Source organism: Pleurodeles waltl, chromosome 8, assembly GCF_031143425.1.
Source record: "Pleurodeles waltl isolate 20211129_DDA chromosome 8, aPleWal1.hap1.20221129, whole genome shotgun sequence".
Taxonomy (NCBI): domain Eukaryota; kingdom Metazoa; phylum Chordata; class Amphibia; order Caudata; family Salamandridae; genus Pleurodeles; species Pleurodeles waltl.
In genome coordinates, this window is record NC_090447.1 from 882,564,040 (window position 1) to 882,576,203 (window position 12,164).

The 12,164-nt window shown below is 46.9% G+C and overlaps 1 protein-coding gene across 1 annotated transcript in view; it reads right to left on the minus strand.

Moving 5' to 3' along the window:
* IPO5 (importin 5) overlaps positions 1-12,164 on the minus strand; it is a 531,657-nt gene that overhangs the window by 503,880 nt on the left and 15,613 nt on the right. The window contains exons 2-3 of the mRNA XM_069205185.1: positions 4,905-4,985; positions 782-974 (exon numbers count right to left, since the gene is read on the minus strand). Coding sequence (XP_069061286.1) covers positions 782-974; positions 4,905-4,985 — 274 coding nt within the window. The remainder of the gene's footprint in view (positions 1-781; positions 975-4,904; positions 4,986-12,164) is intronic.

Below are 12,164 nucleotides of genomic sequence, written 5' to 3' on the forward strand. Positions count from 1 at the left end.
CCTGCCCACAGGTCAGCCTTTCTCCTTTTATTCACTACTATTAAAAGCAGAGCCTATGTGTAAGCACACTATTGCACACCAGCTAAGCAACCTACATTGCATTAAATACTTTTCAGATCAAGTCAAGGATGTCTACATTGCATTAGTCAAAGTCTCATTTTTTAAAAACTTAATGTAGACCAGGCTAAAAATACAAAGTAAGAAAGGGTAAATACTCCAAACTCTACAAAAAAAAAAAAATACACTGCTAGCCGACGACTGGCTTCCATCACAGTGGCACATAAATTGTACAGTAGCAAATGTTTTGCAAAAAACATCAAGACTTGTGTTATGTAAACAAATACATATTGCAATAGAGTTATAGCTGCCTGTGTAATTCCAGCTATACACTTGTTTTGTGGGGTGGGGTGGGGGGGGGGGGGGGGGAAGTAAGATGTACTAGATAAATGTTTTATTTTATTTGCTGTTTTTCTGGTTACTGTTCGCCTTTCTCTTGTTTTTGATCCATACAGACCAGAGAAATAAAATCCAAAGATTCAGGACCAATAAGGAGGGACACGGATTATAATCCCACCATACCGTAGGTTCAAGTCGAACGCTGTTATTTAATTACATGCCAAGTTTCAGGCAAGCCAATATCACCATAAAGCACATAAAAAATGGAGAGCTTCTAAAATTTTAACTTTAAATCGAAAGTTTAGACTTTATATCACAGTGACTGCATAAACAGCAAACTACAACTCATGTGAGAAGAATGATATATTTATACTGCATACATTACCTATTAAGTTACGGGCAAGTTCAGCTGCAATGTCGCAGACTTTTTTCCTAATGCTAGTTTGTGTTTCGGCCTGAATGACTGCTATCAGTTCACTTTTGATGGCATTCTGGACATCAGGTGGAAGAGCAGGGTATACCTCCTCGAAAGAAGAGGACAGCAACCGCCGCAAAAGGACGGCAGCCATTTGTCTAGCCTGTGGACAAAAAACGAGACACAAAATACATATATCACACGTTGGCACTAAAACCTATGTCTTTACTGAGCCATATTCCAGACTGACATGTTCACAGCAGAATAAGCTGTTCAAAGCCATTTGAATCAAGTCCAATGTTCTAGATGATTCATTTGGCTTTTTCTTTTTTTAAATACAATTTCAAGGGCATATTCTGGTAGCAAGCATTCTAGAACAATTGATTAGCACATGTACAGAGTTCTGGAACCCCGTTATGTTACGTCTTTTTGTATAGCATGCTAATCACCCATGAGGGTATCCACATGTTTGCAAGTGTGTAGGTGGGTGACTCCCTGGTAAGTTTATTAGAAAAGCCAGGTCTTGAGCTTCTTGTGGGACTCGAAAAATGAGACTAATATGTGGGAGGTCATTCCATGCTTGGGGGGGGGGGGGGGGGGGGGGGGGGAATAAGATTAAGCAGGCCTACTTTGGTTTTCTAGATGCAGGGTACGTGTGCTGGTGAAAGTATGGCTGAGAGAAGGTGCCTGGTGGTAGGTGAAAGTGTATGCGGCTGTTGAAGTAGGTTGGACCAATGTTGTGTAGAGCTTTGTGTGCTAGAAGTTTGAACTGAGCACATTTTATATGGTAAGCCAGTGGAGGTGTGGGAGGCAGTTTGAGGATAAGTCCTGGTGCAGCGTTTTGGATGGCTTGGAGTCTGTTCAGGGGCTTCCTGGCGATTCCTGCACTGTGTGTTGCTGTATTCAAGGTTGCTGGTAATCAGGATGTGTGAATTTTCTTAGTGTACTCTGGTAGCCACTTGAGAATCTTTCGCAGCATCCTCAGGGTGAAGAAACAGGTAGCGGTCACTACATTTACCTGGGCTGTCATGTCGAGCTTGTCTCCCAGTACGATTACGAAGTTCTGGCGTGGCTAGTGAGCACAGGTGTGTGGCTGAGGTCTGATTGCCACCAGGTAGCAACCCAGAGGTTTCCTTCTAAAGAGAAGCACTTGAGTTTTGTCTGTGTTGAGTTTGAGGCAACTGGATCTCATCAAGGTAGCCACCAAGGTCATGCAGGTGGGCCAAGTTTTTTTTTGTTAAGAGAGACTCAGTTGGGTGTTGTCTGGGTAGGAAAGTATGTTGATGCAGTGTGATCTGATTGGGTCATGTAGATGTTACATAAGATCATACTAAGGGAGGGTCCTTAGTGGACTACACTGATTAGGTTTGTGGCTTCCGGCTGGTTGTTTTTCCTCTGTGAACAGAGCAGATGCAGTGGAGGGCAGGACCTTAGATTACTTTTATCTATTATGAAGAGGCAGTCCTGGGAATCATCAACCAGGATGTTGCAGATTTCCATGGAATGTTTGCTGAGTGAGCGGGTGTTGAGTATGCATGATTGTCTCAGGGTGAGTTGGTAGGTATTCTGTGTGAAGCTGTTTGTGGGTGAGATACGGCATACAAAGTGGTAGTGGGTGCAAGTGAAAGCTCAGGTCATGCAATGCGACAGCAGCATGGGGAAATCGATGTCCCGGGTTGAGCAATCAAAAAACATTCATAGAATAGAGTAGGAGGCAGAAGGGCAAGGAATTGAGAGGCTGGGTTTGGTACAGGTGCTGAAGGATTGCCTTCGGCACACCAGCAGCACATTTGCACTGGAAACCATTATGAAGGTTCTAGGGAGGAGCAAAGGAGACAGTGGGCAGGGTTTCAGCAGGAGCGCTGGAAAGGAACAGACTGCATGGGAAGAAGGGAGGAGGGCAGGGGCAGGAAAACGGACCACCAGGAGATTGAAGAGCAATAAGGCACAAGGAAAAAGAAGGGCAACAAAAGCGAAAGTATAACAGAGTGAAAGAGCAAAAGTGCAACAATTAGAGTACTAAAAAGAGCAAAGAGTCAAAAGAAGCACAGAGTGAGAAAAAGGGCAAGAGTACAGCAATGGGCAGAGTGTGCAAAAGAGCATGGAGTGGCAAAAGAGCCAAGAGTGGAAGAAAGGCAAACCATTTGCATAAAAGAGCAGAGTAGCTTGAGTTTGAGCATGAAGCTGAAGTAGATTCTTGAGCAAGGGTGGGAGGGAGCCAGGCCAGCAAGGGCCTACAAGGGTAGAAATATAGTCCAAGTAAGTCCTGGGGGGAGGGGGCACGACCTGAGATAACACTGAGCTACATAGAACAATAAAATGTATGACATGGTCCTCTTTACCACTTTCTGCAATTAACACTTTATGCGGGGGAAAGGGGTGGTCTCTTAACCCAGTGACGGAATAAGTTATACTTTCTAAATTAAAGAAATCTGCATGAATGGTACAAGAAGATTTTAATTTGGCACAACTGGTTTAATGGCTTTTATACACCAATCAATTATAACAAATTTAGGGTAAAAGGCATGTCAATAGCTCATTGAACATAAGGTAACACTTTTGTCTTACAAAAGAACAATTATATCTGAACACTCAAAATGGCTGATCACAATTACTTAAGACCGTAACCTGCTAGTCAATATACAAAAGCTCCTAACTAAAGGGAAATTAAGCTACTAAAATGTATTCCATTTATTCAGCTCAAGAACTACCATGTGTTCTTTATCAGCAAACTAATGGAAAGCTACAAAATCAAACCGGTGAAAACATAACCAAACTTTCTGCTACACTGCAACGTTGACAGTCCCTTCCTGACTATATTAAGACATCACTTTTTTTGTCACCACTTACAAAATCACCTTTTCTTGTTTTTATTAAAGAGTAGATAGAAAGAGAATTTTAAGTCACTTTGAGATGTGCATTGCTCGTGGCATTTTCAGTCCTACTGTTTGGAAGTGTTCGTTGGTAGGGCCTATTGGCAACAGATCATTAATCTGATTAGAGTAGCTGGCAGGAATCTACAAGTTGATCCAAAAATGATCTTACTGCAGAAGATGGGTGGTCTGAGCTGCACTCACTTTTATTAGGATTGGCCTGTTAGTTGCAAAGAGAGTTGGCACAATACTAGGGTTGTAGGGAAATGGATCCCCAACCGAATGAATCGTTAAGAGACATTGGCTTTGTGACCTATTCAAGGAATAGAATGTTCTAGGAGTGCATAACAAACAAAGAATCTTCAGCCATTAAGTCACCATAGTGCAGACAGAGAAAGTCCACCACTGAGGATCCATATATGTTTATCTATTTTGATGGCTAGCTCCAAAACCAATCATTCAAAAATCTCAAACCAAAAATAGATAACTCTACAACTCCTTGCCATATCCAATGTCTTCCACATTGCCTACCTGCCTCAGGCAGAACTAAAGCTCTAAACAATCTAGTCAGCTTATTTTTTTTCGTTGAATTAAATACATATTAGGATGTGATAACACTAACGAAATAGAGGTCTTTTCATAGCATACCCGGCAAAGCAATGATTTATAGCATCTCCATCCACTGTAGTGACTACATACAGTGTCTGATAACTTCTGTATCACACTCTTACCCGAGAGGTTCACGCTCCATAAACAAACACTAAACTCGTGTAAGACGGTGAATTTTCAGATAGAAAACAAAATCAGCTTTAACATCCAAGTTTAGTGCCCAAATGAATACACAATCCCACATTATTTTTTTTTAGATAAACGGGTAAAAAATGATTCCGTCACAAACCCCAAAACTCAAAAGAACAAATGCACAGGATTTAGTCAAAGTATCTGAAGCACAAAGAATTAATCAGTGTGGTACTGAAAGACTGAGCAAACTCAAAAAATAAACAACTTTTGGCCTTGATATCAAAACATTTACAAGGCATTCAGACTTCGTTTTGATGAATATAGCAACATCCCAATGGGCAACGTAAACCCTTTCAACAAGCTGTTATATAACATAAGTTACAGTAGGAAAGAACCACCCTTGCGTGCTTTCACTTATTCCCGGCAGTCCTAGAAAAACATGCAGGGAAGTTGCAAAGTAACATTTTTTAAAAACATACCTCTTCAGCAGCAGCAACATTCCTGATGGCTTGTAAAAGGAATGTGATCTTGGAAGGGCCTGGGATGGTCTCGTACGTTTCCTGAGGGGAAATTAAGAAAGTATTACTGTTGCCTTTTCAACTACCATGGACTAAGGTGCCGTTTAGGCAAACAATAACTAAGAGCAAAAAACTGAAGAGTCAATAAAGGATCACAATATGTGCAGCCGTACATATTATCAATGGCAACGTAAACCGTGCATTTAAGTTACAGATAACCATTTTTGCAATGCCCGACTTCTCACCAGGTGCTGCTGCATTTGAGCAAGAAGTTAGGCAAGACATGCAAGGCACCATCCAAGCCAATACAGTGAAGAAGCAGGGCCAGGGTTTATATCCCCCACCTCATTTCTCCGCCTCAACATGCGGAAGGCTGGTTCCAAGGGCACAGTATGATACTATACCCGTGGAGTACCAAGGACATCAGATCTCAAATACACTTCAGCAACAAGACAGAATGGAACAGATCAACTGCGGATCAAATACTACCGAATACCTACCAAAAAGGACTGATTTTTAGTGGGTGTGTAACAAACGGTTTAAATACGTTTACTGTAAGAGATAGCCTTGCCCTAAAGTCCGGAGTCAAGATCCGATGGGGATCACAAGTCTCAGAAAGTTAAATGCATTAGACACAACAAGTTGAAGACAGGCAGACTTATAAAACCACATGAGACAGTAATTAACTAAATCTACAATAGTCAGCTTAGTATTGTATTTTTTTTTTTTTTTTTAACATGTTTTTATTGATTTTTCAAAACGAAAGCCATACATTTTCTAGCATACAAAGTTATTGATAGCAAATTGTCATTGGTTACAGTCTGTCGTCTGGCTCTCCCATATTAAGGTCAATATATATAACAAACGTCTAAGAACTTGTGTGCACTTCCCGGCCCGCTAACTCTGCCCATCACTACTGGGGTTGCCGCCCCGTAGGGCAAAGCTTTCAGCTGCAATGTGGTTCTATTGCCACTGGCGACAGGGGCCCTCGTGTCCACACGGGTGAGGTCGGGGGCAGAGGAAACCAGGGGGGGGGGTGGGGAAGACAAGGCGGAGGGCTATGGCACAGTAGATTTTAGCGCTGGTGTCTATTGGTTGAGTATGCAGGCCTTTTGGTGCTGTGGCATGCTTGCATGGGGGGGGATGGGCTGCTAAGCTATCAGTGTTGGCGAGGCATTGATGGATATGTATGCGTCCCCAAGTGTAGTATTGCCTTTCTGCCGGGGGCGGGGCCCGCAGCCTTCAAGGTGGATACAGCGATCTGTGATTCAGGGGGGTCTTTCATAATTTTTGGCTTCTAGGCTAGACACTAAGACGCCCCAGGCCTCGCAGCCCGCCTGTCGCAGTCCCCTACGAGCTAAGTTTGTTAATACCTGATGCTCAGCTCGAGCCCAACGTACCGTAAGAGCAAGCCAGACTTTTAAGTCAGGCGCGTTGCGAGCCTTCCAGGTCGTTGCTATCAATCTTTTGTACATTACATACGCTAGATCTACAAACCTGTGCAAGTGTTTATTTCTTTTCGTCCTTGTCCTTAATCCGAGTAGACAGGATTTGGGATTTGTGTCCAGGTTGAGCCCCGTGATTTCCGCTAAGGCTGTGACCACCCCTTCCCATTCCCCCCGTAACCGCGGGCACTCCCAGACCATGTGATAGAACTGTGCTGCTGGTGTTTTACATCTGGGACAGGCTGGGTCCGACCCGGGGAACATGCGTTTAATCCTGGCTGGCGCCAGGTATGTCTGATGTAGGTAATTGAACTGTGTATATCGGAATCTGGGGTTTCTTGAGACCTCACGTGTGTGGCACAGAGCTTTTGGCCAATCTGTCCCTGAGATCGGAATGGGCAATACGGTGTTCCACCTCTCCCTAGCTTTCTGCAGGTTATCTTCCGGGGATCTGTTCAGAAGTTTATAAAGGTTTGAGACTGCTTTTCCTTGGGGGTCCCAGTTCAGCATGTGATGCAGGGTGACTGAGATATCAGGCTCTACGTCGCCAGATGTCCACGTTTTCCCGATTGCATGGCATATCGCGTGATATGCCAAGAATTGCCCCGGATTGATCTCTGTAAGGGCCTGTATAGCTTCGAAGGTCATTAATTTCCCTTCCTCAAAACAGTCTCCTACTGCACCTATACCCGCGTCTATCCAAGTTGTAGGTGAATATGAGCCGGCTTCCACCCATCCGGGGAGCCTATCCAGCGGGAGTGGTGAGTAGGGTAGTTTTTTAACTCCCTTTTGGATATACTTCTTCCAGTATATGTGTGCCACTATCATCAGCGGGTTTGTGCATGTGCTTTTAGTCTGCTTATCCAACAACCAAACTAGTATGGGAGCGCCTTGGAGTCGGGATTGCAACCATATAGTTTCTGCCGAGCTAGGTCTATGGAGCCAATTTAGGATCCACTGCAGCTGTGGGGCCACAGAATAGAGCTCAAAGTTTGGGGCGCCCAGTCCACCCATTGCTACCGGATGATGCAGCGTGGTAAGTGCAACCCGCCTTCTGCCCTCTCCCCACACCAGTTGTAGCAGGATGGAGTTCAAGCCGACGAAAAAGCTTTTGGGGATAATGATTGGTAGGGCCGCAAAATAGTACAGCAGTCTAGGTAATAGCATGTTTGCTAAAGCTACTTTACCCAGTGGTGAGAGTGGTAATTTATTCCAGAAGCGTATTGAACTCTTAACAGAGGACACCGCTTTCCCCAGATTTCCATCCCTTAGATCTTCCGCCCTGTGGTATACGTTGATTCCTAGGTATTTAAATGTGTCGAAGTACCATTTTAGGTGGCCTGGTGGGGCACTTTCTTGCCTCGCAGGAGGCCAGCTGGTTAGTGGGAATATGCAGGATTTCCCCCAATTAACTATCAGACCAGATACCCTTCCGAACTCAGCCAGCAGCGACATCACTGGGGGCAGCAACTCCTCCACTCTGCGTATGTATATCAGGGCATCATCTGCGTATAATGATATGGAGTGGAGAGTGCCGTTCCTTGACACCCCCCATTCTTCTTTTTTGGCCCGGACGCGTGCAGCTAGTGGTTCCATCGCTAAGGCAAATAGGAGGGGGGAGAGGGGGCAGCCCTGTCTTGTTCCCCTGTTAATCGGAAAGCTTTCTGATATTACTCCTCCCGTCTTCACCCTAGCCTGTGGCGAAAGTGTACAGAATTCGTACCCAGTTTGTGAATTTTGGACCGATACCCAGTAACTGCATAGTGGCAAACAGGAAGTCCCATTCTAATGTATCAAACGCTTTTTCTATGTCGAGCGATATCACCACCTCCTTGAGTGCGGTCGGGGGGGGGGTGTCACCCATCACACTGAGCAGCCTCCGAATATTTAGGAAGGTGTTACGTTTCGGGATGAATCCATTCTGGTCATCGTGTACCAGGATATGCATGTAGGGAGCTAGTCTGTTAGCCAGGATTTTGCCAAGTATCTTACAGTCTAGGTTCAACAGTGAGAGAGGTCTGTAAGACCTGACGTCAGTGGGGTCACGCCCCTGCTTTGGAAGGTCCACCATCATTGCCTCTCTCATTGAGGGAGGCAGGATACCATTGGTCCCTGCTTCTTCGAACGTTTTTAGGAGATGTGTGTTAAGGTGTGTCGCGAAAGTGGAGTAGTATTCTGACGGCAGGCCATCTGTCCCTGGGGCTTTATTCCTAGGTAGTTGTTCAAGAGCCTTATTAAGTTCCCCTAATGTGATGGGGGCTTCTAGTGTCTCTCTGTCAACATGCATTAGTTGGGGCAGGGGAGAATCTGCTAGAAAGGACTCAAGTTGTTGGATGGTACATGATGTGCTTTTGGTGTATAATATTCCCTAAACGCATCATTTATTTTTACCTGCGTGGTAGCTATTGCGCCTGCTCCTATCGCCCTGATCGGAGGGCACCGCCGGTCCTCCCGAAGCAGCCATGCGAGCAGCCTACCAGATCTGTCGCCTTCCGACTGTAGCCTAGCCACGTGGTGTTCGTGATCGTGAAGGCGTAATGTAGCATCAGCCTTTGCATGTTCTGCGCGCGTTTCCTTCAGGGCCGTGTATGGCATTTCATTGCGGGCAACTGCGTTTTCTAGTGCTCTTAATTTCTTCTCCAGCTTGCTAACCTCTGCATGGAGTGTGCGCCTCACCCCCCATGTAGTGGAAATACAATGTCCACGGATCACCACTTTGTGTGCGTCCCACTCCATTGCTCTTAGTTTTGTGGTGCCAGTGTTTAATTCCCAATACTGTTTCAGCGCGGTTCTCAGTGAGTCTGTAAACGCAGGGTCGTGTAAGGCTTCCGCTTGTAGCCTCCACGTTGGGATAGGCTGGCGCTTCCTGCCCCAGTCCAAAACTATTTTAAGCGGTGAGTGATCTGATAGTGTCTTGGCTAGGTATTCTATTCTACTGGTCCCTGTGCAGAGCTCCTGGGTGCCCCACATCAAGTCTATCCTGGTGTGTACCTTATGTGGTGCTGAATAAAATGAATATTCCCTGTGTCGTGGGTGTTTCATGCGCCATATGTCATGAAGGCTCATGTTACTAGCCCATATCGATAATGGGCGGCTGAGGTGTCTGATGACTGTTGAATATGTGGGGGGATTTGACCTGTCCAATGCTGGATCTGGCGTGCAATTGAAGTCACCTCCCCATATGGCGGGTGTTTCGGGGTTCGTTAATAAAGCAGGAGTGAGTGTGCTCAGGAACTCAGGCAGTGCGCTATTGGGAGCGTATACCCCTATAATTGACAATTGTTTGCCGTCCAGCTTACCCTCCACTACCACATACCTGCCCTCGTGATCTATCTTGTGTGATGTTTGGATAAAAGGGACATTCCCTGCTATCCATATGAGTACCCCCCTCGTGAAGGTTGAATAGGATGTGCCCACAATCTGACCTCCCCATTTACTGCGTAGATCCAGCAGGTCTGGGTCCCGCAGGTGAGTCTCTTGTAGTATTGCAATATGTGTGCCATGGCGTTTGAGTCGTGTGTGCACCCTGGACCTTTTTCCCCGGAGTCCCCAGTCCCCTGATGTTCCAAGTGACTGTCATATTTGTATGTGCTATGGGTTGTGGATTGGGCCATATTCAATTTGTGAGTGCATGTCTTGCTCCCCGGATCCCGGGAAGGCCCATTGGGTCTCCTCCGCCCCCGTCACCCCGCGTGCGGGCCCCTCGCCTCCGGGCGCTTATCCAGTGTTGTGAGCAGACCGGTAGTGCACAAACTAATAGTTACCCTCTTTCCCTCCCCAACTGGATCCCAACCCCAACTGTGAGCTTGCAACAGGCTACACACCCATTTTAGGTGCGTGCTAAGGTGTATCCGTATGGATATCTGCGGGGAGCAATAATACTATCCGGATGCGGCTCATTTTAGGGGCTCGCATCCTTCTGCAGACACGGTCCGCAATTGGCTTGGGGCACTCCCAGGGCACAGCCATCCGCCCCCCTGCCCCACGCCGCGCACAATAAGAATAAAGGAGTTATTTCCAGGAGCAAACGTGCAAGGATACATAAGTTCAGGTGATGTTACCACCCACTTCAGGAGGAAGTAGCAAAGTTCAGTTCTGTACTCCGGCCGTGGCGGTTGGTCCCCCTTGGGGGGATAGTTCAGTAGTGTTTGTTCAGAGTGTGTCTGCGGACCTGGGGGTGAGCTCCGGGCCCCTCAATGCCTCCGTTAATGTAGAGTCCGAGCTGACAGAGTCCGATTCCGAGCCTTCCACTGGCTGGGTCCTGAGCGTCTCAAAGGAATTCTGAGTTAGTAGGGGGGTTTCTTTAAGGGCCCTGGCTCTCTCCTCTGCAGCCTGTTCCACCGTGGGTTGACCTCTGGCGTGCCTCTTGGATCGTTTCCTAGGTTTCGTCGTTGACCAGTTCTCGTCGGTACCGGCTGCCTCACGGGGTTGGGCGATGCCTTTGGCATGCATCCACGTCCAGGCATCTTCCGGTGAGGTGAACACATGAATGCGCTCATCTGTTACACGTAATTTAGCGGGGAGCATTAATGCGTATTTTATGTCATACTCCCGGAGGCGTTGTTTTACTTGGGTGAAGGAGTTGCGTTGCCTTTGCACTTCCTGAGTGAAGTCTGGATAAGCATAAACAGTCGAGTCCTCATACCTGTATGGGCCTTTGCTGCGGAACTGTTGGAGTATTGTATCCCGGTCCCTGAAGTTTAGAAACCTAGCTATCAGCGGTCTCGGAGGTTGGCCCGGTGCCGGGGGTTCTATATGCTCTTTCCACTGAGAAGAATTTGGATGGGGTTCCATTCAGGACCTCTTTAATTAGCCAGTGTTCCAGCAGGAGCTCTGAGCTTTGATCCAGTGATTTTTCAGGAAAACCAAGAAAACCTATGTTGTTGCGACGGGATCTGCCCTCAGCCTCCTCTGCTCAGCAGTGACTTTACTTCTGCATCTAGACGGAGAATTTGTTTTTGGTTATCCGCTACTGTGGGGGCCAGTTCACTTAGCACCGCCTCCGTTGTCTTCACTTTATCAGATAGTTTGCCATGGTCTACTCTGAGGATGTTCAGGTCTTGCGATACCGTGTCTATCCTGGTCTCCAGTGAGGTTTTAGTGTCCATGATTGCTTGTAGTATTTTCTCGAATTGCGAGGAACGTGACATGAGCGTGGACTCCCAACAACTGCAGAGAGGGCGTATGCTGTTGATCTCCGGGTGCCTGGCCTAGCGTGTTCCGATCCTGTTTTTTAGCTGATTTGAGCCTTCCGGCCATTTTGACTTATCTGTTGCGGCCTGATTCCTCCTAGAATCACGCGCTCACCTACTTTCTCTGGGCCCTGCAAGCGAGGAGGGCGTATATGTCCCCGCGGGGCCACGCCAGTGCAGATTTCAGTTTTTGAGGTTTCGGCCCTGCTGGTAGTTCTCTTAATGAGATCTTATTCAGGCGGTCTAGTACCTCTCGTCGCTGGGTGCACGTGCGTGCCTCGAGCCCCCGGTCAGCAGCCAGCTCCAGGCTCTAGGTCCTCTTTCGGTGTGAAGTAGAGGAGTGGTTTTCCCAGGTGTGTTCACTTAGTGTGTTACGGGCTCGCACAGTTCTTTAAGCACTGTTCCACCCTGTGGTGCAGGTCGGCACCATTTAACAGAGGATATGGCTTAGCTTGATCCTGGTCGACCCTGCGCAAACCACGTCTGTGGTGGCTTCGATATCCAGCTGCAGGTCCAGAGACGATTCCCGGGACGGGCGCTCCACGGCATCAGCTATGAGATAGGGAGGCACCCCCAGTGGCCCA